We start from the raw sequence: 27,602 nt of genomic DNA, 5'->3' as shown, positions 1-27,602 counted from the left end.
GAAGGCTGGAGGGATTAAAAATAAATTTCACAGTTTTACAAAAGCTTCAAGTGGGTAAATAGCAGTATGCTTCAATGAATTGAAGAATCATGAACAATGGGGCTCAGAGTTAGCACAACAACAGTTTCCTTCTGACAGCAGAAAATACACCTTTTTTAAATTAGTAGCTATGAAGATAATGGCAATAAATAACCAAGAGGAGAATTGGAAGAAAATACTAAGGAGAGTAGAGGAAGGGAATAAGGTGTGTGAGGAGATTTACTCGAAAAGCCATCATCGCAGCAACAAGTGCATCGTTTTCTAGAATCACACAGAGCTGAAACCATTTTTCCTTCTCCAAGTTCACAAACATCCTTTCATTAAAGGTAACAGTTTTCCCCAGTAGTCGTTACAAAAGCAGATTTGGAAATCTGAGTACAGCTGATTGTCAACAACAGAACTGAGAATACAAAATTCTTCTGCTGCTTTCCGCTTTCTTAATGCCCGTTTGCACGAATATTATTAACAAGCTAATCAAAGCTCTCCTAATTCCAACTCACCTTTCCAACTTCTTTTCTACAATTGACACATCTAATCCCAGGCTCTGTTTTGTAAGTTGAAGCATCTCAGCAATGCACTGAAGGGTGTCTGCAAACCAATTAAAACACTATGAAGTACTGTTTACAAGAACATCTTCGACAAATTATGAACATTTTCATGTTTCATTAAAGTATTATTTATGTTGCTCATAGCCTATTAGCACCATGTTCAAGCTCTTCTATATTCACAGTCCATAACAGCAAGAATGACAGACTATCTTGGAATTGTAACCAAAATAAATTTCCTATGTTACCCCATTTGAGGTGGCTGGGCAGAAAAGCACTCTATAACAGTACGTGAGTTTGTATGTGGGAGTTCTTCCATTGTGGAAGCACAATTTGCTGTGCGTGCGCGGGGAAAGAGTGTAAAGCAGAAGAAATATTCTTGGTCCGTATAACTTAGCTAATACTCAAGATTTAATGAATAATTCGGGAAGGTAGTAAACTTTATACAACGTGTTGCAAACTTGTTGCCAAACGTTTTCAATTTGCTATTGTCAAAAACAATTCTTGGTGCCAATCTTCAGGTACTTCGGTAATTGCTATTCTATGCATACTTACACCTGGATGGTATGCTAGCACAGTCCAATTTTACCCACATCCAGGGTACACGTGTGGACACTTTACATTGGCAAAACAGTTGGATTCTGGTTGATTTTTCTCCTTCTAGCCCAGGAATGGTGGGTCTCTCCGTCTCTCTTTTCCATCCCCTCCCCACCCCAATAAGGGGACGACATCACATTTGGACATAAACAATACAGGTGGAGTATGGCTATTAAAAAACAAAGGCCTTGCTCTTAATTACAATAGAAAGTTAGACTAATGCAAGTTGGTTTTGAACAAGCATGCCCATCTGCACTACCCTTTACCACATAATCTAAAGAGGTTTACAGCTGATAAATAGCTAATGGGGTACATACTCAGAACAGAACTAGTGAGAAGGGAGAAAAACATCAATATGTATTACCTTAAGCCAATAAGTTTCCCAACTCTCGGCCAGGTAAGCTCTTACCTACCCACTAAGGAGAAGCTGACCAAATGGAAGGATGGGTTCCTATGTTTTCTGTAGAGGTATAGTCAAGGGTGGGAAAGAAATTTACCACTTCGGCAGCATTTATTGCACATCCCTAAATGCCCATAAGGTAGTTATGAGTCAGCCAGATTTCTGTGGATCAGGAATCACAGGTAGGCCAGACCAGGTAAGGATGGCAGTTTCCTTTCCTAAAAGGACATTATCAGAAAAACCCATCTTGTTCACTAATCAGCAACGGATTCATGGTCATCTTACTTCCAGATATTCATTAATTTAAATCCCTGTGGATTTGGCTGGATTTGAACCAAGGTCCCCTGAACATTACCTGGGTCTCTGGATTAACAGTCCAGCCATAATACTGCTAGGCGATTGCCTTCCCTATATAAAAATTATATCCAGTGATCAGGTAAAAAAAATGCCAACTGCAAGTCTCAAGTTAGCATAAATTAGTCTTGCGTGTGTTTACTATGCAGACACATCTATGGGAACTTGTAGTAAAATACAGATTTTGGATAAAGCTGTCAAGTGTACTGACATTTTAACGATTCTTTACCAGATGGCATATAATGAGAGGTCAGAAAAAACTGGGTTTGTTCCTAAACAGAACACCTCCTGTGATGCAACATTCCAGTTGTCGACAGATCAAACCAGACATTGTGACAACCTTGACACATCACAGAAGGAAACTGTAAAAAGCATTACCTTTCCCATCCTCCTCAGGGTTTCGCGTCACAGCTCTGAGTGTATGAAAGTATCCACTAGTTCCATTGTGTTTGTAGTGCAGCCTCATACAAGTGAATTTGGGCTTTCCGAAGAAAGTTGGTTCCGGACCTTTTAATTCAAAAAAACATAGAAAGTCACAATATTTGCTTTATCACTACTGGTCACATAGTAGTATACACAAGGATTCTACAAATCTCATACTTAATATGCTGCAGTACATTACAGTTGCTTCAATTTGCATGCTTTGCAAGGTTTGGTGGCTCTGGAATACTGCTCACAGTTTTGTCTTTACATTTATTAAAGGACATACTTTTATTAAAGGCAGTGCAGCAAAGGTTCAATAAATTGGTCCCTGGGATGAAAAGGTTGCCCTAAAATGGAGAGGTTGTGTAAACGTGGCCTGTGCAGATTTAAAAGAGACAACAAGATTCTGGGAAGTTTAGCAGGGTAGACTTGCAGATTGCTTCCACCTGACCAGGGATTTTAAAAAACACAAGGGCAACAGTCTCAGGATAAGAGACGAAGATGGAGGGAAATTACTTCACTCAGGAAGGATGGTGAAATGATTTACCCCTGCAGGTTGTGCAAGATCCATTGTTGGATTTATCAAAAGGTAGGAGGTATGTGTTTCAGTCTCTCAAGGAACGAAGGGGATTGGAGGAGCACACAGAAGAGATGAAGAAGTCCAACAGCAGTCACATTCACTAACAGTACTTTCTCCCACTGTCATGAGCCAAACTAAACTCTTTGGATTACCTCTTCAATTCCTTATCTTCTCTGCCGCACTCCATTGTTGATGATCTTCCATTTCCCAACGCAGGACAATGACAGTCCACTTAATACTGTCTCAGACACACAATCTCTTATCCCTTAAAGCTCTGTTTGCTTCTCAAACCCAGTTATGTTTTAATTATTTTGCCCCTAAACTCAACAATAAAGAAATACTTCTCTAGATGACCATCTCAAAAGCTTTGGCAATTAAAATGCATTATGTCCCATAGCTGTACGTAAACAGCTAACTTAACAAAACACTGCTGTGATAATTAGGTAGCTTTAAAATGTACAGTTCTTTTTCAAAAAAGGATCGATTAGCATAAAAGCAAGCTCCTTTCTCTGACCTCATTCCCCATTTTATCCTAATTTAAACTAGTTTGAATTATATGGAACACTAAACAATGCTACAGCAAGTTCAAATTTCCTCAAATACTCTTACAAACTGCAATTTATTCTGTTCAAAAGGTGAAAGGCCGCTGACTAAAGCCCTGCTACTATTTCACACTGAGCAGTTCTAAATCACACAAAACCTTTTAGGATACGTGTTTGACAAGAAAGTAATTTTGAAATGGAGCTTGAAATTTGAAGTGCACCAGATGCCTCACACTGTGAATGAAAGTAACAGATCTGTTTTGCACTTTATAAGTAACATTAAAGTTGAGCTGTAATGTCATGCACATCTATAATTTATGAAGACAGATTTTAGAACTATTTTAAAGTCAATGTGAATTTTATGAGCATTAAACTTTTGAAAATTAGACTCTTGCTTTTGAGATATATTTGAGGCAAAAGCAGGAAGTGACCAACACTAAAAACAAACTGTCAATAGGCTAACAAAGTGTGAAGCTGGATGAACACAGCAGGCCAAGCAGCATCTCAGGAGCACAAAAGCTGACGTTTCGGACCTAGACCCTTCATCTGAGGGTCTAGGCCCAAAACGTCAGCTTTTGTGCTCCTGAGATGCTGCTTGGCCTGCTGTGTTCATCCAGCTTCACACTTTCTTATCTTGGATTCTCCAGCATCTGCAGTTCCCATTATTTGTCTGTCAATAGGCTATTTTTATTCCTTCAATGGAGAAGAGAGTTGTGGAGGCTGGGCTCGCGCCCATTATCTATCTTTAACTGCCCTGGAGAAGGTGGCCTTCTTTAACCAGACTACTACATACACAGAGATAGTAGAAACTGCCTATGCTGGAGTCTGAGATAACATGGTGTGGAACTGGAGGAACACAGCAGGCCAGGCAGCATCAGATGAGCTGACGTTTTGGCTCTGGACCCTCCTACTACCTAAACTATCAGTAAACTCATGTTTATTGAACTTCACAAGATAACTGTATTTAAAATGACCCCTTAAACTTAAAATGAAGCAGAATATTCTTTTTAAAAAGTGGATGGTGAGATTATGATGGACGCCCTAGCCTGAGGTCATACCCACCCAATCTGGTACAGGGGGAAAAAAACTTCAATGTTAAACCATTAAAATGCTAAGCGAGTATCTAAACACTTTATATGCATCTCACAGAAAAGGAACAGCTGCTTTTCAAAAGGTGAGCAGAAAGGAGATCCTGCCGTGGAGAAGCAGGATATTGCAGAGAGTTTGTTTTTGTTCTAAAATAAGGGAATGGAACAGACAGGGCTCTTGGATATTAAAGAAATTTAGCCCACATGATTTTCTAAGCAAGTTTCTTGCAAGAAGTTCAGGCCTTCTAACAAGACTCTCAGACACTTGTATTTAAGCCCACAAATAGATAATTAATTGCATAAATCAAACCAGGATGCATCTTGAGAGGCAAGATGGCTATGAGGACTCGATTAGTGACTGGCTACAACAGAAGGAGATGAGACCAAAGTATGCATCAGAAGATGTTCAAAATGGTTTCTCTCTCGATGAAAGAAACAGTTGCATTCTGGGGACAATATGTAAAGACTTCTGTTCTTTCAAAAGGAGCTGGGAGAGATACACATCAGAAAATTAGTATCTTTATACGAACAATTAGTCCATGTGATCTCCTGGGATGGTTTCAAATCCGAGGGGACCAGAGAGAAATTAGGAGAGTATTTTCCCCAATCTTGGTCATGGATTAACAACCTGAGAGGGTAATGCGGAAAGCCAAGCGACAAGATGTGGGCAGAGGAGAGAGCACACTTTGTAGTCATGATCCTCCCACTTCCTGATGACCACTCTCTTTTGCACAACCAACTCAAACATATTGGTGAGTAATCGAAATTAATAAACAAACCTGTTTTCCTTCTTGAACATGGAAAGTAAGAGATTGCTCAACAGTGTTTGTCAAAGTATTGTTTGAGACGGGGACAGGAATCAGAGCTACACCAAAATTGAGTGCCCAAAGGCCAAGGACATAAAAAAGAGCTAGAGTAGTTCAACTGGCCCTTCCAGCCTCCCCCACCATTCGACAAGATAATGACTTATTTACCTCAATGTTACCTTTCTGCACATCTCCTAAATCCCCTAGTAACCAACACACTGTTGATCCATCTTGAATATTCTAACTGATAGCTCTCCAAGGATAGAATTCTAAATATTTACAGTTAACTGAAGTTATTTCTCATCTGAGTCCCAAGTTACTGAGGCCCTTACCCTGGGACTACATCCTTACGTTCCAGGTTCTCCAGGCAGGAGAAGCATTCAACAGCAGCCTGTCAAGCATCTTAAGCATTTTACATGTAGACCACCTCTTCATCTTCCCAGCTCCTGGGAATATAGATCTAATCTGCTTCAGCTATTTTCATAGGTGAATCCATTCATCCCAGGAACCAGTCAAGTATACATTGGTTGCATGCTCTGGACATCAAGTATGGTATTTCTTTTGGAGGAGAGATCAAACCTGTACACAAAACTCCAGCTATGGCTTCACCGGTGCCTTGCATACCTGTCACAGGACTTCCTTATTGCTTATCCCTTTGTAGGAGAACATTTGCCTTCCTCATTCTTACTGTACCTGTCCAATGGATCAACATGCCTCTGAACTCTTCCTTATTTGCAGCTCTTAGCCAAAACCCAAAAGCACGGCCACTCAATCCCAAGATCGAAACTGACACCAGGTTCATTACAATCAGCACACCACAACAGGATTTGACAGGGCCATTTAACAACTGGGAAAGTTTAACAGGGGACCAACCAACTCAACCAACCAGCCACCTTTGGTTTTCTACCAAAAAGAATACATGTTCAGATGAATACTTTGGTGTCATCTCCTACTGCAACCAGTCACCAATAGGGTACTTATAGTCATCTTGCCCCTCAAGTTGCAAGCTGGTTTGATTCTTCAACGAATTGTCTTTTGAGGTTTTAAACGCTGTTGTTGAAGTGTGTATTAGAAGGCCTTAAAAATTCTTCAAATATTCATAACTGAGTTTATCCAACAGGCATAACATGGGCCAGAACATGACTGAGATAGACAGGTATCCCCCATCCTCTATCATCCCCAAAACCCTAACCACAAACAGGCTGGGAGAAGGAAAATGCAGGCTGAAAGGTCTCTGACCCCTCCAACCCCACCCACCCTTGTCAAATTTCACTGAGGCCGTCTCTGGGTTTGCCCCGCCAGAAGCTAATCGAGTTCAAATATTTCTTCAATCCAACTCCTTGGCTTGGTCTCTGTCTCCACCACCTTCCCGAGCACAATCAGGTTGTGGAGCCTAAATAACCTCCTGTCTAACTGTGCTTCTCAACTGGCAAAAAAGGAAAAAAGGTTTTTAGGTGGCTCTGTTGATTGGGACTTTTCAATGGTCATTTTAATTACTTAAACTATAAATTTTGCGCTTTGGAATTTATTTTTCCTGAAATTCACTTTTACTGTCGTGGCTACTGTGACAAAGCTGATCTTTCTGAAATATGTTCACCATTAGTTCCCTACTAGTGTTTAGTCAATATTGGATTTTTGCTGATTCATTATAATAAAAGTACTTCTAATTTGAAATCTTCTCATGTAAATTCCTCTAAGTGGGCTACCGCAAAATCCTTCTGCAAGGATCATATCATGAAATTAACTCATTCACATATGGTAAAATCTTAGACTGTCTTACCCCAACATGACTCAAAACTGCAACACCTTACAGCATGAATTTAAAATAAAATCTCAAATCTTGCATTCAAGACCTACTTACACACACACACACCTTTTTCAACAAGCAAAAGCAGGCACACAAATGGACTGCAATGTAACATGGAGGTCAATCTGCATTTTCCAGCAAGGATGAGAATGATAACAACAATGTAGAGCGCCATTCAAACTCCCATGGGAATTGGAGCTGTAACAATGCCAAGTGAGAAATTCTGTGCAGGCAGTTCTGCTATAACACGTTCCCTGTTATTGGAAATCAGCTGTAATGTGATTGAATAGTGGATGGTGTTTGGATAGTGCGAGCTTTCTACTGTGCGGTGTGGTGATTTTCTACAGGAATTTTCTATAGCCCAGGTAACACACGAACACAACTATCACGTTATAGGACAACTACCTGTACAGTCTGCCCATCCCAAAGTAAATTAGACACCTGATGAAAGACACTCACCAATTTCAATCTTCTCCAAATCTTCCAAGTTCATTCTTTCATACTGATTCACTTTATCAACTTCTTCATCGTAGCTGTCAAATGAGGGATAGATGGTGTCACACTTGAAACCAGCTTCACATACAAGTGAACACCTCCTTATGGGCTGCTTAGCAACAGCTCTGGATTTTATCAATTTCTGAGTACAAACTGAAATGTGTCAACTTTGACAGAGTTGTAAACAAGCTGGCTATTTACTTACTAGGCCACGTAGTAGGCACAGTTGGAGAGGAGGAGAAGCACATCAACATCTCTGTGGGTGGCATCGACAAGGCTGGAAAAAAAAAGGATAGTTCCAAACAACATTTCCTCAGGAAACACTCAGAAAACAACTAAAGTTCATTCACTCTTGTAATCTTCCCAATCAGAAAGACAAAGCTACCACACCACAAAGCACTGCCCCACAAAATCCATCAGGTGGCATTTCAACTTAAGATATTAGTGCTTCTTCCAAAGTCAGCTAAGAACAAGAGGTGAACATAAATTCAAGGCTGGGAGAACTATTTAATTTTAAATTTAAATGTTGATCTCACTTTGTGCACCTTCCCCTCAGCCTTCTTCACTGTTCTGTTACCCTAATAGACCTTATATGTTATGATCTGCCTGTACTGCATGCAAAACAACTTTTCACTGTACCAAGATAGTGAGACAAAAATACATAAAAAAATTCTATCCGAGGGCTGCACTACTTCACTAATGTTATCCACGGTTTCATTTTAGTTTAACTCACTAATGAAACTGCTTTATCTTGGCATAAATTCAGCATAAAAAAATAAATTATTATGTAGTGTGGGAAACAAAGTCATAATTTCTTTCATACAGCTTGTTGAACATTTAATTTTTCTTTAAGTGAACACGATCTTCATCTATTAGTTTCAATTCAAGTAAAATCCATTTTGGCAGATGGCCTAGTGGCTCCAGTAGAATATTTTGGGCTGCCCAAGATACAGGACTTGGTACCAAGCACCATTTCACTGGATTGTGAAACTCAGCTGTAAGACAACAAGATGGGCTTCATTACACACCCTGCCTGAACGAATACCAAGTTTTCAAGATGATGTTCCTATCTCAAACCATGTCACACCCTTAAGCCATAACTAGAAACTCGAAGTGTGTGTGTGTGTCTGTGGAATTACAATGTTCTTGTCTTACTGCCTTATTAAAGCAATAACACCAGAAAATGTGTTCACCCAGTGAGTTATTTTAGTAACCACTGAAAGGTAAGCAACATCCAAATTTTCAGCTACACAGATTTAAGCTAACTTCAAAAACAATTCTAGTAAGCAGCAATACCCAATTCTCAGGGAAGGCAAATGGGAAGCTGGCCTTCACAGCGGGAAGATTGGAGTATGGAGCAAGGATTTCTTATTGAAGCGGTACGGGGCCTTGTTGAGACAACACCAGTGCACAATTTTGGTTTCCTCACTGAAGACAGAATTTACTGGCCACAGAGAGAGTGCTGCAAAGGTTCTGCATCCTGATTCATGGGAAGACAGGATTGTTGGTTTGAGGAGAGATTGGGTAAACTGGGCCTGTATTCACTGGATTTTACAAGATTAAGGGACCTCATGGATACACACAATTCTGATAGTGCTGGGAGACTGGAGGCAGGGATGATGTTTCCATTGGCCAAGTTGGCAGGTGGGAGCTTCTAGAACAAGGGTCAGTGTCTCAGGAAATGGGGTAGGCCGACAGAGGTGAGGAAAACATTCACGACTCAGACAGCAGTGAACCTGTCGAATTCTCTAAAACAGAAGGCTACACAGAGGATGTGTTACTGAATACATTTAAAACAAACAGATTTCTAAACATTAAAGACATCACGAGATGTAGGAGAGAGAGTATGGTACTGAGATGGAGGTCAGTCATTATCATATTGAACAGCAAGGCAAATGGTTCCTGATGCTAATGTTCAGGTTTTAACCGTATTCAGTGTGATTTGAGAGCCTTGTCATTACCTATAAATCACTTTTCAGTCGTACAGCACTGCTGAGCAGAAAGACTTTTCCTAAGTTTTGTATCTTGCGCTCATCTGGACAATATGCAAGAAGATTAATTTAAAGGGAAAACCAATATTTCCACTGTATGTGAGGAGAATGCTGACCAGTTGACAGATGGACTTAGATTGGTAGAGGTGATGCCAGGCAGAATGCAACTGACAGTTAACTTCCAGACTTGGAATTTTAAACTAGAATTGTCTCTGGTTGGTCAAGATACTACCTTGAGAACTGAACCAATGGGTGGGTGTTACTTTGTTAGGCTCTGAGGTGCACAGCATGTGCAGGCCTGGCAGTTTACTGTCAGCATCAACTGGCGCAAGCTCTATGACGATGCACCTACCAATCTGTGTCCCAAGCAGTACTGTGCTCTGAGTATAAAAGTTGTTTATCCCTCATCCCCCTCCCCCACCCTTAAATTGATTTTCTGGTATATTATCCTGCTGCATGCAGGTCAAAAATCTTCAACAAAATGGGGTCTTTTTGTGAGCACTTACCCTTCTTTACTTGGAAATATAACTGTACAACTCGAACCAGAAACCAGTTTTTGCAATTTTTAAAACTATAAACTCCAAGGGTGAAACACAATGGAAATAAATGTAGTGTAACATTACATCAAGTCCATTGCTATCATTGTATTTGTTCTGATAATTTCCCAGTCCTCCCATAATCTCAACTTTTTCCCTTCTCCATACACAGAGTTGCAAAAATGGTTTCTAACCACGAGCATAAACCTGGTAAGAAAAGCTACGCTATGAATGAAAAACCAGTCTCGGAATACGGGTGTCCATTCAATACAGCTCAAGTGTTAGAAACGCTGAAGGGCCAAATGCTGCAAAGTGGTACTCTTGGTGATGCAGACCAAAGGACCTTTTCTGTACCTGTGATTCTATGAAATAGTGGCGGCTTCAAAATATTCAATTTAGCAACGACGCACAATGAAGTGCTAAATAAAAAGGAGTTATTAGCTGCTGGCACTATAACATTGGTAATAAAGGGAGGCAATGACTTACTGGCATTATCATTGGACTGTTAATCCCGAGATGTAAGCAGAGACTCCAGATTCAAATCCTGCCACAGCAGATGGTGGAGTTGGAGTTAGAAAAAAAATCTGGAACCAAGAGTCTAATGATGGTCACAAATCCATTGCTGATTGTCAGAAAAACCCCATCTGGTTCACTAACATCCTTCAGGGATGGAACCTGCAATCCTTACCTGGTCTGGCCTACATGTGACTCCAGACCCACAGCAATGTGGTTGACTCTCAACTGCCCTCTGAGCAATTACAAATGGGCAATAAATGCTGCCGAGCCAGCAACACCCTCATCGAATGAATGAATAAGAAAGAAAAAATTGGTTTGTAATGATAACTCTCAAATTTACCAGAAAGAAGTTATTGTAATTAACATGCATCACCATGGAATACAATATAGCAGCATGAGCAATTTATCATGAAACAGATGTGTCCCTTGACCCAGAGGAAGGAAAACACAAGAAAGGCAAAATACTGCAGAGGCTGAAAATCAAAATACAGATTATGCTGGAAAATCTCAGGTCTAGCAGCATCTGTGGAGAGAGTGTGGATGCTTCAAGTCTAGCATTACTTCTTGAGAGCTGAGGAATAAACACACAAACATCACAAATACTTATTCTGAATCAGTGTAAGCACGTCAAACCTAGATTATTGAAATAAGCTCGTTTTTAAGGAAAAAAGAGCCCTTTTCTCTTCCAAGATGCAACTCTTCGTTTCAGCAAATTTGTAATTTCCTAGCATTCAAAAATCTGTTCTTAACAGTTGGACTGTGTTTGTGGAACACAATAATTCAACCTCACTGCTGCTCCATGCCCATTTGTTTACTGACAGCATTAAATAAATTTCACCGGATTTAAAAGGCATTTCAAACTTTGATTAAAAATTCAGCCTTCAAACTTCAGGCTTGACCATCAATTTTCTTGTTCCACATAAACAGGAAATAGCTTATCTTGTGTTGCAGCTATTTTCTACATTTAATCAAGTATGACAGATTGAGACTCATCAATATTTAATTTCAGAGAATGAAATAAAAGTTCTGTGATGGATGAATTTTGTGGCTACAGACCTGGGATCACAATCTATCACAGCCCAGCCTCCATGGAATTTCTCATCGTCTGGTAATAGCATTTTCATATAATTCTGCAAGAGCAGACTGAACTGTTCCTGCTGGCTTCTCTGGTTCTGTTTCTGCAAAGCTTCATGCTCTTTTTCCTTGCTAAAGATGGAATAGAGATCTTCAGTCACTGGGATGCCCTGCATTGGATCTAATTAAAAGGGAAACATTACCATTTATCCGTATATTTAAACACAATAACGCCACAGTGCGAACACATTTATATATTAAAAATCTCAATGGCTGTATAACCACAGGGATGGAAAGCAGCATTCATTTGACAGTTAACTAAAAATGACCAAATGTGTGTTCACTGTCAAGCATAACAAAAATCATTCTGTGGGTAAACCATCTACATAAACGTGTCCAAAGGCAATACTGGGCAGGACAAATTACAAATTTGCACCAGAGAACGTGACAGAATACATAAGGGAACAGAAAATCTAACTTAAAAATGCAGACTGAGTTGCAAACATTCACTCTAGTCCAAACAATGATTCCCTACTCCCACCCCCATCACAATTTGAACACACACAGCCTTCCATGCAGGAGCTTAGCTTCCAATATGACCAGATACTGGAAACGCTCAATAAGCATTATATATACTAGACATCTAGGAGTAGCCTCAGGCAGAAGTCTGATATGCCAATCAACAACTCAGTGCATGGCAATCAGATGGACGTCTCCAATGTATTTTGCTGCTGTCAGATTCTCAGGGTAGAACAGAACAGAAGAGAAAGGGAAGTGCCATTAGCCCGACTGGTGGTGCATGCGCCGGGTGGGGGTGGGGTGTGTGTGTGTGTGTGTGTGTGTGTGTGTAGAGAAGAGAATGAAATACAATTACGTCAAGGCGAAAATATGACCCAATTCAAGGTTATGATCAGCTGGGAGGTGCACAAATCTGACTGTTACAATTTGCCCAACCTCCTTACTGGACTTTAAATGAGAAACTGCCATGCATATTCTACTTCAGTGAAACTCAACAGGCGGTAGGTGGCCCTCCTGTGGTGCAGTAGTATCCTTATCCTGGACTGGGAGACCCAGGTTCAAAATGTGTCCGTGCAATCTCTGAGCAAATTATTACATAAATTTTTTTCTAATCAAAAAAAAGTGATAGGTTGAAGGGACACTGCATGTTGATGTCCCAATACGCTAGTGACGTTTTTAAAATGTAAATCTAGAATACTGCACCCAGTTAATTCATACTCGAGACACATGGTTGGAAAGAGGTTTAACAGACCTAATTTTCAGGAAGAAAGCTTAATTATTTTCAAACACAAAAGAATATGTGGAATGAAACCCAATGAAATTGTGTGCGTGCGCATATTTCCTGACAGATTCTCCAAGGCGTCTTAACATTAGTAAAGTTGTAGTGCTCTTACCTATGACAGCTTGTCGATATGCATCACGGAAGCGATTGAGATAATACCGATTGGCAGAGTTATAACCGTCTTTCATCATTCCTGCAAGCTTTCGTTCTCCAGTTCTTGTAAAGTCACCCTAACATTCAAAAGGAAGAAAAATAATACACCCACGTTCTGCTGAAGAAGGTGAGAACTACCACAGATGGTTTTGAAGCTGAAAATGTTTCAGCTTTCAGGTCAGGGCATCGGATTTTTTTTTTATTGCTCTGAAAATAGCAAAAATCATAGGCACCATCTGGCTCCCAAATTCACATTGGTACATCCTGGAGGAGGTCATCATGTGAAAGACGCTCCAAACTGATTAACTAGATTTGTGCAGTTTAACTGCTTATTTGTCTTTTTCCATTTTCATCCACACAGCCAAAAAAATGAAGGAGCCGAGAGAAAACAAGGATAATGGTGCTGTGGGGTGGGGAATGAGCATTTAGGAAAACTAGCAATGACACAACCTACCCAACCTGGTAATAGTCACATGCACGTCTGTCCCAGTCTCACTTGCTTTGCTTTTTCTATTCGGGTATTTATATACAGTGAGCAGCGTAGCTTTAACAGAGTTAGCAACAATTTCCTCTTCCTCCCTACCACCCCCATAACAGCTCAGCAACACCTGCTCCTCATCAGAAGCAAGCAGACTCCTGAATTCAAGCTTTCAAAGACTTGAGACCAAAACACAGGAGATACTCTTAAGAGAATAATAATTGTGTATTGTTCAATGCTCAGTACTAGGCTACCCTGAAACTGACAGAATAGATGTAGTTCACAAGTGTTCCTTCCCAAGACAGAAGAGTCCCGAGAAAAGGGCACTCTCATCAAACTGACCACTTCTCAACATGGGATCCTCAAAGAGTGGCATAAGCACGTGTCCAATGCCCCAGGAAAATCACATACTTGAAAACGAAAAAAGGGGGGAATTTTCAAGACTAGTTACACTGGCACTGCCAGACCTGCTGCGCTTTTCCAGCAACTTGGTTTTAGTTCCTGATTTACTGCATTCGCCATTCTTTCATACTTTATAAATTGCAGTAGTTTCACAGGGTTCAGATTCACACGCATTCACTGCTCAGCTACTTTAAATTAGTTACATGCAAACATCAACCCCAGATCAGAAAACCACTCTATACTAGCTATATAAAAACTACACTAATATTGTTTGGAACTTGTGTATGGGAGAATACCGTGGTACAATTAAAACACTGTGTACAAACAGCATTTTGGCTTCTGCCCGATACATATAAACGAGCAAACCATTCTAGTAACTGAATTGCAATGAAATGAAATAAACTGGGCGTTACCTTCAAAGCTGCTGTCCCAGCATACTGCCTGCTGATGGCATCGCCATTGTTGGCCCACATGATCTGATAAATCCGATAGCATTTCTGAGGCAGGGGTTGCTCAGGTGGCATAACCCCCAATTTCTTTAACTGAAAGAAGAAATCAAGATGATGATCAGAATATGAATTCAAATCATTCTTTTATTTATATTTTGGCAAAGTTATGATGTTTTACATGCAATTGATGCAAATAATGCTGCTCAACCTATTTAGATTTGACAGCAAAGCACAATCAACGATAGACGATCAAGAATCACACAAACAGCCACGTCAGATAGGTGGCAGCACAAAACATGTTAATTCGCCTTTCACTGTTAAGCATGCATTTTTGACGTTTTAATGTAAAACGGAGGGAAGGGAATAAAGTGCACTTGGTAGCACTTTGTAACTTCAAAATACCCAAATAACCTGCACATTCAACCAAATGTCATGGAATGTCAATTGTTCCAATGTACAAAGCTATTCGATCCATCAAGACTCAGATATCCTCCAACTCTTTCCCCACAACCCTGCACATCACTTCAATAGAAATCATCATCATCATCAATACCCTCTTTAAGGCCTTGACTGAACCTGCCTCAAATGTTCTTCTGGAGGTGTATTCGAAACCCAGAGCTGCACACTGAACAAAAAGATTTAGTCAACTCTATTTACTTATTTTCCAAATTATTTTAAAATCTGCACCCTCTTACTTTCAATCCTTTTACACGTGAGAAAACTTGTCCACTCTGACCCCAATGTCTCATGATTTCAGAAACTTCAATCAAGTATCTCAGCTTTCTCCTCTGCAAGCAAAACTGTCCGAACTTCTCCACTTGATCTTCGTAAGCAGAAGCTGTTGAAGTCCAGAACCTTTCACATAAAGCTCTTCTGTCCATTGTTCCATCACGTTCTTCTCCTTCCTAAAAAGTGTGGCACCTAAAACTACCCACAATACTCCACAGCTCAGCAGGGACCTTTGTAGTTAAAGGTCACAAACAATGTACAGTAAGGCCCCATTATTGTTTTATCGGTGGTTTCTTCTGGGAGGAACTGAAAGTAAAACTTCCTATTCTTCTTCAAGCAGCTTGGAATGATTTTTACAATCACCCAAATACATGGGCAGCATGGTGGCTCAGTGCTGCCTCTCAGCACCAGGGATCCAGGTTCAATTCCAGTTGCCCAAGGCTATCTATGTTCATCTTGAAATTGCACATTCTCCGTGTCTGTGCGCGCTTCCTCTGGGTGCTCCGGTTTCCTCCCACGGTCCAAAAGATGTATAGGTCAGGTGGATTGGCCGTGCTAAATTGCCCATAGTGTCCAGGGATATATAGGTTAGGTGGATTAGCTGCTGGGAATGCAGGGTTACAGGGATAGGATGGGGGATGTGTTTGGGTGGGACGTTAGTCAGCGTGGACTCAATGGACCAAATGGCCTATTCCCATGATGTAGGGATTCTATGATAAACTGCAGCAAGTCCAGGAGTTGAACCTGACCGCCAAGATGCTCAGGCTCTGGGGTTGTATGTCAAACCCTTAACCAGCTAAGAGTGGCTCAATTTCCTCAAACTGGGGCAAACAAACAGGCCTTAGTCTAACCTCAAATTTTCTTTGCATCTGTGAACTACTCCTATTCTCTGTTCTGTCACAGCAGGTCCATATTTAAATGCCGATCTAGGTTTATAGATCCATTCAGTGCAATTAGCCCACAGCCTTTCACTGAAGTGAAAGTGATGATGCTTCCAACTTCATTTTCTTAGGGCTAGCAGAATACCACACTATCAGCTCTCAAGTGGATCCAAATCCTTTTTTGCATCCCATTCTCATCTTGAGAACTTCTCATTAGAACAGGGTTAATCATTGTGCGAGGAGTTGAGGAAAGAAAATATATGTTGGAAAAACAACTATGCTACAGACATAACGCAATGAAAAGCTATTCCACAACAGTGCAATTAATTTTTGAACTGCTAAATTAAATTTGCAGGCTGAACTGTAAAGCCTACTGTTTCGCAATAACAATCTTTAACTGAATTAAATGTGAGTAAAACCAGCAATTATAAAATAATTTATAGCGTCAATAATTACCCAGTGCCAATTTCTTTAGTAACAATCCTCACTTGTAATTAAGACTTCACACTTGCTGTCTCTCACAGCTGAGATGTGACATCCTCTGCAAGTGCAGTTTTTCACCTGATCTTCCCTTTTTCTCAGTCCCAGTCTCAAGTCAGGGCAGCACAAGTCAAAGACCATAACAGCATCACAACTAAATTTAACTCCCTGATAAATGTCACATACATCCTGTTTAATTAGCAACGTTAGGAGGCTATTTGAGAAAGAAGCTACATACACTGTTTAAAAAGTCTGCATTATAGATGAACATGAAACTGGCATCTATTGAAATCCAGATGGCTTAGGGCATAAATTCAGATATCTGACAGTAGTTGAAGAAAAATAAATCAAAAGCTCCTAAAAATCCTCTAGGGTAATCTGATTAGTTGATGTCTGATTTTATAACATGATATTCACACTTTAAAGTATAGTCAAATATTTATTGCTTTGATATGTTACATTAAAAGGTAGCCTGCAGACGCTGCTTTCTCCTTCCCCCATCCAATAGTCCATGCAGTGGAGCACATTAACACAATTGGATTGTTTTCTGTTTATCAAGACCTCAGGATAGTTTACCAATGCTGCTTTTCAGCGTCAAAAGGAATCAGAGAAAAGAGTACTTATTGAACAATGGGGGTGGCATCCGTATCAATTTTTTTTGGTTCACGGAATATGGGCTTCACTGCCTAAGCCAACATATTGCCCCTAATTGTCCAGAGGGTCTGTCCTGGATATGGTGTCTCACACAGGCCAGACCAAGTAAGGATGGCAGACTTCCTTCTGTAAAAGGACATTAGTGAATCAGATTGCTTTTAATGACAATTGGCAGTGATTACATGGTTTCTTTAATTAGATCACTTTTTAATTAAGATTTTTATTGAGTTCCAGCTACATGTTCTGCTTCAGTGGGATTGCAACCCATATCGTCAGAACATTAGCCTACAGTCCAACGTTACGGGTGCATTGTCATTATCACTGTGCCACCAACTCTCTATTACAGCTGAATGTAGCATCACCAGTGGGTCCTGATGAAGGCCAGCTCAACGTGAACCCAATCCTTTGGGAAAGGTCTCTTTGCTCTTTGTAGCCCCGATGCACTAATGAGCAGCATACAAGACCTTTGATCAAGCAAGTCTCCTTCATAGTTCATATTGTTACGTTATGAAAAGGCTCCTTTCAAACCTCAAGCAGTTTGCAGCAACAACTTACATTGATAATAGCACCTACAACACAGCAAGTTGCTACAAGGCATTCCACAGAACTGTAGTCAATGGAACCTGACACTTAGCCACATAATATATATGGGCAAACGAGCAAAAGCTGTGTCGAAGAGTCAGGTTTTAAAAAGATACTTGATAGATAGGGACAGAGAGCTTTAGGGAGGTCTAGGGCTCTAGTGTCTATGCAACTAAAGACATGACCACCAATGGTGAGTGCACTAAAAATCAGGAATGATCATAATGCCACACTCAGACAAGCAAACAAATTTCAGCAAGAGTACAAGACTGGAGGAGTCAACAGAAACAAGGAGAGACAAGGTCACCAAAGGACTTGTGAACTAGGACGTAAATATTAAAATCAAGGCAGTACTCAAGTGGTGCCAATGGAGATCAGAGAATCGAGTGTGGCGGGGGGAGGAGGTGGTGGTAGAGAGATGGAACTTGGTGAGAGTTCAAACAATTTGGCATGACCTAAAATTTATGAAGGTAGAAAATGGAAGAAGATTGGACAAGAGTCCACATAAACATCAAGGACAGAAGTAACCATGGTCTGGAAGACAGACAGGCAGGCAGTGAGCGCAGCACAGACAAGGATGTAATTGGATGAGATGCAAACAGACAACCTTGGTGACCATCTCAGGAAAAGGTGGTCACAAACAAAATCAAACCTTCTCTCATTCAATTCTGGTTGTCAGATTAGTTGGGGGGAAGGGGGTTGTTTCAGCGAGGTTAATGTAAAAAACTTCCCCAGTGGAACAACCTACAACACAGGGTCACAGTCCCATGTCAAGAGGTCAACTGCTTAAGTCTGAGGTATGGAGAAATGTCTTCACTCAAAAGCTGCCAGAACTCATGGCCCAGTTTCTACTACAATTTGGCTGCTGTTAAAGTCTGAGATGAGAGGACTATCTGGAAGTATAGATCATTTATGGTGATATACTAGTTACAGAGGCTATCATGAGCTAACCATACATGTAAAACGACATAATAAAAGACCATCTGAGCTTGCCCTGCCATTCAATAAGAATAAGGCTGGCAGAATGAGAACATCAAATCCACGTTCCTACCTGTGACTCATGCTGCAAGGTGGGATGCTAAAGTCACCGGCAACGCAGTCATCTCTGCAGATTTGCCCCTCAATGGGAAATTCTTCAGAGTTGGTCAAGTGTTAGCTTACAATGGAGGTGAACAGAAGCTATGTAAAAGGGAATTATTTGAATTTTTCTGATGAAGAGATTCATCAGGATCAATGAATTGCTGTTCCATAAAATGCACTTCTGTTTGGGCAAGGATCACCTCAAATTGCTGCACGGCTTAATGTTTGAAGCTTACATCAAATTATTACATTATATAGTTAATTGTTTCCTTTTTGGTGCATCTTTTGGTCTTACAAAGATGGTAACGTCCGCGGCATCATTTCTACATATTGCTGTAAGAAGGGAATGATTGAAAATAAAGATGAACACATTTGAGATCAGAAACAGGACACTGAATTCTCTTTCCTGAATGCTGCACTAGCGACTACACGGCCATTTCCTACCTGTTGTTCCATGACCACTCGAGCAATTGCAGCTTGAACCACGTTTGTCCGATCCAAACAATCCATACAGTTCACTCTGAAGATTCCTTCCTGTTTGCAAATCTCTCCTGCCTGGTCAACCCTGCAAGTAACCAAACCAACAGTTGGCCTTTCCTGCAATTGCTCCTCTACCAAAGTTTTGTAAATTTAACATCCGTAAAAACAAGGAACAGAATTATCCTTACTTTAAGAACTAAGATGGCAGCATTTGCAGGGAATCATCCTTCTGCCAAGTTCTGTACCACCTAATAGTAAGGTAACATTCTTTCCAACAACGGGGAATGCCAACATTCCCTGTGTCCACAGGGTCAAGTGAAGAAAGCTGCTTCTGGCACCAAAACTGCAGTTGACAAAATAATTTGGTGACAGGGAAAGCAAAAACGTGTGGAAGAGCAGCTTCACAGTTGAAACACTCAAAAAGTGATGCTGTTGTCCCCAAAAATGCACTTGAAGGATAAGCTGAATAAAAGTGTGCAAATTTTCAGACCATGAAGTTCAAGGCAGTCAGCGTGGTAAGTGCATTGTAAAACCGGACACGAGTCTGATCTCTGCTCAGCAGGAAATTACACAGACAAAACCTATAGAAAAGTCAAGATATCTGCCCACAGATCAGCATTGTTGTCATCCTGCAGTTGTGACATACCATTCCAATTTAGTCAGAATGGCCCATTCTCATTTGCATCACTGCAACAAGATATCGTATCACGTGGAAGCAGAATTCTGCACTCAATGCCTGTCCTGGTGATTATAAACATCACTGTTAAAACTCTGAACGGTCAAACATGCTGATAAATGTGTGGATAGATCCAATATTTGGGATCAAGGACGATGTAATCCTCAAAACACACTAGCTCAATTGGCTTCTGTAGTTTTGCGTTAAATCACAACTTCTGCATTCCTAGCTCCATTTTTGTTTAAATTATAAATGAGCTTCATACACTCAAACACAATAGTCAAATCCACGTTGCACTGTAACAATGTCCTTCCCACATTAGCAGTTAGTGCTGCACTATTTATATTCAATACATTAGGCTGAAGAAATTGAACACTTGCACTGAACACCCAACAGCAAGCAAGCCTAGGCACTCCCAGACGGTGTGCATGATAGAATAGGTCTTCATTGAAATAAATACTTCAATGCTAATCTTAACAAGGCCCTTCGTTACTATAATGTTATTTTCTCCATTTTCCATTCCAACCTCAGAATCAAACTCTGAATTCAGGCACTGTTTTTGTAATTAAATATAGACAGACCACAAAACCAGCTTGTGACTGTCTAAACTCAATTTACAAGGGACATGATAGATGGAACGCAAAACTCCTTTTCCAAGCAAATCGGAGTTTAGTTGAACCCAGGGACTAAAAACAGACAGACATTCTTTACAAATTTATTTGCTGCTTCCCGAAGTGTTCTGCCTTTGATTTCCCTTCCGAGTTCCTTACAATGCTCACCACTTCCACACCAAGGGAACAGTGCACTGCCAACTGTTTCTGATTTCAAGCAACCATAACTCTTTTGGTTTTTATCAATTTGCTGTCATAGCCTGCAAAGGGAACACAACACACCCTCCACAACTGGTCTGAGCAGACAGATTTAGGGGGATAAAAATGACACTTGGAACCATCACAATGCTGATTCCTATCTTTGACCTGTCAACCCTACATAAGCATCTGACGACACACACTCAGTTACTGTTCAATGACAAAGGATGCTACTAAAAAAAAAGAAATTTCAATGAACTATGATTGACGTAGGGACTTCCACAAGTCCTGGGCAGATCAGATAACTTCTGTATCATTACAGACTTTCTGTAGAGTGCTGAGAATTACGGTCCTTCAACACAGCAGTAAGAAGTGATTAAGTCTGAACAGCTTCACTGCTATAGTGATGAAGAAATTAAGCTCAGTATTGTGGAACTTGGACAACCTAACGAGTAATCTTTGGTTCTGTGAACTTGTCACTGCATGAAAAAATATTTAGTATACCACACAAAATGACAAAAGGAAGTAAATGGAGATACTAACCAGCCCCACTTCATGTCTGTGATGATATCAGAGATAGCATCGGTCAAAGTCTGCACATTTTCAAACTTCATTCCACGACTTGAAAGTAAACAAACAACCACTTCAGTTTTTAAATATTTCAAATCAACCAATTTGTAAATATGAACATATATGATTCAACTGATCGCTAAAAATAGCATTTTTGAGAGCTGAGAAAACCAATGTGGTTAATCAGAAGACGACTGAAAGGTACACTTATCACACTATCAGCTGTCTCTTGACCCTCTGGCTGCCTGGCATTTTCTCTCCTAGTTCAACCTGCACCTACCTGTTCCCTCCCCTCTGCTTGCCCCCATTAAATGGTAGCAACAAACCCCCAACACATTGGCTAAATAGAAGTAACAAGGTTGTGAGGTAATCCCAAAACAAAAATTTTGTTCCAACAAGGTAAATGAAATGAGATAACACTGTGGAGCTGGAGGAACACAGCAGGCCAGGAGCAGAGGAGCAGGAAAGCTGACGTTTCAGGTCGAGACCCTTCTTCAGAAGTAGGGGAGGGGGGAAGGGGGTTCTGGAATAGAAAAAGGGAGGGGTCAGGGTCAGGCTGGGGAAGGTAGTTGAGATGGTGATAGGCGAGTGCAGGTAGGTAGTGGTGGGGATTGGCCAGTGAGGTGGGAGGAGCGGACAGGCAGGAGAGAAGACAGACAGGTCAAGGAGGAAGGCATGTTAAGAGGGATGACAGGAGGCCAATTCCCACCACTGCCTTCCTGCGCTCACCTGTCACCATTTGCAACATGCAAATTATTGAACATTCTCAACTAGTGATGCTTGCAAACATCAGAAGCGTCCAACAGAAACTTCTTTGCTCAGGATTGGGAGTGGTGAAGGCAAATTCCATAGAAGGCTTCAAAAGACAGCAGGGTATATATTTGAAATAGACAATGGGTGGAGTAGGCCATTCGGCCCTTCGAGCCAACACCACCATTCATTATGATCATAGCTGATCATCCATAATCAGTATCCTGCTCCTGCCTTATCCCCACAGCCCTTGATTCCACTATCTTTAAGAGCTCTATCTATCTATCTCTTTCTTGAAAGTATCCAGAGACTTGGCCTCCACTGCCTTCTGGGGCAGAGCATTCCATATATCCACCACTCTCTGGGTGAAGTAGTTTTTCCTCAACTCTGTTCAAAATGGCCTACCCCTTTTTAAGCTGTCCCCTCTGGTTCTGGACTCACCCATCAGCAGAAACATGCTTCCTGCCTCCACAGTGTCCAATCAATCCCTTAATAATCTTATACGCCTCAATCAGATCCCCTCTCATCCTTCTAAACTCAAAAGTATACAAGCCCAGTCGCTCCAATCTTTCAACATATGATAGTCTCGCCATTTTGGAATTGACCTCATGAACCTATGCTGCACTCCCTCAATAGCAACATCCTTCCTCAAATTTGTGATCAACTTAGAGGGCAACAGAAAGGGACTAGCTAGTTCACTTTCAGGTGCCAATACAGACAATGGATCAAATGGCCTCCCTCTGTACTGTAAAATTCTACAATTACATATGATTCAGTGATTGAACAGGCTCAGATTAAATATAGTCAGGGTTGTTTACATTTGCTTGAAATCTATATTCTCGAGCAGGGATTCATCTTTTTACAAATTGAGGAATGGACAAACATCAGAAAACCTGTGAGGAACCACTGATCTGGTATGCTCATGGCAATGTCCTGATCAATTGGTAGATGTGCGTGGTTTGGTTCTGGTGGGGCCAGTACTTAATATGTAAATTAGAGCACATTTACCAACCAATCAGCACCCTTTGCTCATGTAGCTGAATTCTTCCCTGGGATATCCGGTATTCTCGGGATTCTGTCCTGATAGGTACAAGATAAAAAGGCTAACAGCATACCCCCTTTTCCAGCAATAAGCCAAATAATGAATACAAAATAATGCAACCAGGGAGGGAGCATTCAAAATTCAGAGATAAAGAAAGGTGAACAGTTAAATACAAACTATCACTGAAGTAGCAGATGGTTAAATTCAAGAACAAGCTTGCTTGAGATGGTCAACATACACAAACAGCCATAACTATTTTTCAATATACTTTGGGGCCAGTTCAATGAAACAAATAGCTTCTCTGGCCTTGCAGAAATGACAGAACATGCTTAAAGAGTCAATTGTAGCATTTCTCTCTTTTCCCGCCCGCCCCCAGTCACGAGTTCTTAGCCTGGCTGTCCTGAATAGACAAGCTAAAACCAAAACAGTGCTGTGAAAACAGAAGGTCAAGTTTGATGTTAAATGCAGAATAGATTACGCTTCTAGTCTGCACTGTATTTTCTAATCACTATAAAATGCAGTGCTCTGCCACGTGAGCATGACTGGTAAATACACAATCCAGCTCCTGGCAAATCTAGTTCTTCATTTTGTGGTCACTTAAGAAATCTGTAAACGTGCGCCTCTTAAGCACCGGCAGCCAAATGTTTAGCATTATATCAGTCACTGTAACTCTCTCCACCCACCACATACAGTTGCCACATATTAAAAATGTTGAGGTTAAATCTTGGGTGGCTGCTAATCAAAAATTACATTTCTATTTGTATTTTGAAATTAAGACAAATAGGATGAATCTCAATGTCATCCAGAACAGTTCATTCTTCCTGGATATTTATTTATTCTAATGCTGAGATAGAAAATGGTCCATAATGTTTAAGGATCACACAGATACACAAGTCACTTTTCCTTTTATAAATGACTGCCAAAGGGTATGTGACACTTATTTCCATCGCCACCACTCCCAAACTGGATTTTTGGGCTCTGCAGCAACATGCACAATCGCAGAGTAATCAGACAACCATGTGGAGTGAGACATTAGGAAGAAATCTCTCATTTTTGTCTCTCGTGCTCATCCACTTTTGTTCTGATAAATGGAAAGTTTCTTTTAAAAAGCAGAAGTAACATTTGTTGTTTTCACAATATACCAAGAGACAACATTCCCTAAATAGTTGAGATATCAATTCAAAAGGCCAAAGTATTTCAGAGCACAGAGAAGCCAACAGACTGGATATTCTGACAGGAAAGGAGAAATAGCTAAATATCTCAACCACTCAGATGATTTCAAATCTCTGGTCTAAGTCAGATTTACTTTCATGGGATGAAGGGAGGAGAAAAAAAACTGATGAGTGAGAGACTCCAATCACACCACACAGTATCAATAAGTGAACTGCTCAAACACCAGCCTTATCAGGAGTTGCATTTGAATCAACATTGTAACACCAGAACATTTCCGTATCAAGACTTTCAATGATCATCCTTGCCTCTTACCAATGCTCATGGAAGTCAAAAGTCACATAGGTAAGGCTTGGGTTATTGTACAACAAAACTTGTCGAAGAAAGGCATCTCCAATTATTTTCTCTCTTCCAGTCTGATCTACGAGGCTGACAATAACCTACCAAGATGAAGCAGAAACAGGAATTGAATGCAATACAATATTCACAAAATTAAAGCTCATTTCCACAAAAATCAAATCGCATGCTAGTCCGCACAAAATCAGCAGGGCCCGAAGGAGCAGAAAGCTCTCAAGTCCCCTCCTCCTCTCCTAAATTACTAAAATCACCCTGTAGTAATCTGGAATCAACTGCCAGAACATCTCTTTGGGAGTCTGTCTCCAATTTTGTTTCATAATCGCTCCTATGGAACACCTTGGGACATGACACAAGCCTAGAGCCTATTCAGAAAGGCTGAGACTGCACACTGCTTACAGCATACAAACATAACAGGAGCACGACAAAATTAAAAACAATCGGAATAAGACTAACCGTCCAAGAACTCTGTGGAGAAAATAGTCCCCACAGGATAACCTGCAATGGTAATTTACTTTGTGATCCTAACACTTGTCTGTCAAATACAGAACATTACAGCACAGGCTCTTCAGCCCACTATGTCTGTGCTGACAACGATGCAATTTTAAACTAATCCCACCAACTTGTACATGGTCCATATCCCTCTATTCCCTCCTTGTTCATCTGGTACTGTAAGAGGATTTGTCCTTCTTTAATTCAGTGGCTTCAAGTCAAGAGTGTTAAATGCAGGTGCTATAGAAGCAATGGAATATTTCGTAAATAAATCAGAGCAAAGACAGACCATGAACTGGCATGTTGGGAATAAGCAAATATTATGACCGGCTGAAGGTATGTGAAACATAGGACCATTAACAAAAAGGGTGACAAACACAAAGTGTCGATTAAGTAGCACACGTGCGTACACACTAGCCAGGCTACTAATAACCTATATCTGTGGTTAATTTGTGAAATAAAGGCAAAGAGAAACAGCCAAGCAACTAATTCTAATCCAACTGTGAACATGGCTGATGCAGGTGACCATAAAAAATAAAATCTGAATTGTATGCAGTCCATGGAGTATACATTTGTTTATAAACATGTATATGGAACACTTGCCAGAGCTTCAACTTGTTTGACTTTTAAATACCTGAGCACAAGTTTCTCTCAGCAACTCTGGATGTAACAAATACTTAATATCATTGATCTGTCACTCAGAACAGACAGGATACACGCTTGCTTCCCTGACCGGAATATGGCAGTTTGGAGTGGGAGAGAGAATGTTATTTGCACATGACACTATAGACACTGAAAATCAAACTGGGAAATATCTGCTGTTATGTTGCATAAGTTTATGTAGGATCCTAAAACAAGTGCTTAAGGTTGCTTTGTAGAGATACTGTTGTTTAAAGTGCATCTAAAAAGAAAACCATGAATATTAAAAGGCGTTTTGCACAAAAACTGGGACATGATAGAGCTATTAATTGAATACTTTGTATCTGTCGTTACTAAGACGCAGCTGCTCAGATCATGGAGTTGTTCAGACACCCTGAAAAGAGTAAAATTAGATGTTAGTATTGGATAGACTACTTGAATTTGCTAAGAACATAAACAGGAGGAGATTTCCCTACTTTTACACTCTAAACACTCACAACAAAGGACAAAACATCATTTGCCACCTTAAAACACCAGAAGTGCATGTACCAAGCATACGGAGGAAGGCAAGAGTTGAAATTATGGAAGATGGCCAGAATGTTTTTTTTCCCCCAGAAAAGAGGTCCTTGGACTCCGTGCAGGCCAGAGGGCTGGAGAATTGCACGTTACATTCGTTTGTCTAAAACAAAAGGCGCAAAGAGTGACCAGCAACTAAGTCAGTCAGTTGAATACACATGCTAACAAATCACATGCAGCCAAAACACTGAGCAGCGTATTGAGTCAGAGTAGTTCAGTACACGAGTGGAAAACAGACCAAAAGGATTTCTGTCAAAGCTCCAAAAAGTAACCAGCTCACCTGCTTTTCATAAATTTTCAGCTGCTCTTCAAAGTGTGCGGCAAACGTACTGGTCGTCTCCTCCTCAGCTGCACAAATGAAACCATTTCATGTTAGAAACAAAAACAAACATTCACCAAGAGAATTCAAAAAGCGAAAGGCACCAACTCGCCCAAGACAGCACGGTGGCTCAGTGGTTAGCACTGCTGCCTCTCAGCGCCAGGGACCCGGGTTCAATCCCACCCTCGGGTGACTGTGTGGAGTTTGCATATTCTCCCTGTGACTGCGTGGGTTTCCTCCGGGTGCTCTGGTTTCCTCCCACAGTCCAAAGATATCCAGGCTGGGTGGATTGGCCATGCTAAATTGCTTGTAGTGTTCAGGAAGGTGTAGATTAGGTAGGTTATAGAGGGATGGGTCTGGGTGGGATGCTCCAAGGGTTCGTACGGACTTGTTGGGCCGAACAGGCTGTTTCCATGCTGTAGGGATTCTACGATCTACGAAGAATGGGAATCCAGTAAGATTTGAAATAAATCAAATCAACTTCTGCACCAACATTACCAACTAAACGTCAAATCTTGAGCAGAAACATATCTTTGGAAGGATAGCCCCAAGCTTCCATCCCACGGCCGAGTGGATCAGGTGCCAATTAGAAAGAAAGAACTACTTCAATTACCTGTTCATTACTCTGGTAGCCAACAGTCAGCGCGGACACAGGTTTGCATCCTGAGCAGCAGTTATTCCTCAGGCAATGAGCCTGCAATACCTGTGGTGTTTTTGATGGGGTTGGGTAGGGAAAAGCAGCAG

At 40.8% G+C, this 27,602-nt stretch overlaps 1 protein-coding gene across 3 annotated transcripts in view; it reads right to left on the bottom strand.

Moving 5' to 3' along the window:
* The window catches only part of inpp5f (inositol polyphosphate-5-phosphatase F), a 189,579-nt gene that overhangs the window by 13,746 nt on the left and 148,231 nt on the right, over nt 1–27,602 (bottom strand). For all 3 annotated transcript variants that reach the window (XM_048551468.2, XM_048551469.2, XM_048551471.2), the window contains 11 exons: nt 26,820–26,887; nt 24,794–24,918; nt 21,490–21,567; nt 19,426–19,546; nt 14,540–14,668; nt 13,206–13,323; nt 11,776–11,974; nt 7,882–7,953; nt 7,641–7,714; nt 2,314–2,442; nt 540–627 (listed from right to left, as the gene is read on the bottom strand). In XM_048551468.2, coding sequence (XP_048407425.2) covers nt 540–627; nt 2,314–2,442; nt 7,641–7,714; nt 7,882–7,953; nt 11,776–11,974; nt 13,206–13,323; nt 14,540–14,668; nt 19,426–19,546; nt 21,490–21,567; nt 24,794–24,918; nt 26,820–26,887 — 1,201 coding nt within the window. The remainder of the gene's footprint in view (nt 1–539; nt 628–2,313; nt 2,443–7,640; nt 7,715–7,881; nt 7,954–11,775; nt 11,975–13,205; nt 13,324–14,539; nt 14,669–19,425; nt 19,547–21,489; nt 21,568–24,793; nt 24,919–26,819; nt 26,888–27,602) is intronic.

This window comes from Stegostoma tigrinum, chromosome 20 (assembly GCF_030684315.1).
Source record: "Stegostoma tigrinum isolate sSteTig4 chromosome 20, sSteTig4.hap1, whole genome shotgun sequence".
Classification (NCBI taxonomy): Eukaryota; Metazoa; Chordata; class Chondrichthyes; order Orectolobiformes; family Stegostomatidae; genus Stegostoma; species Stegostoma tigrinum.
Note: the sequence above shows the minus strand (reverse complement) of the source record. Positions and strands in the feature narration are given on the sequence as shown.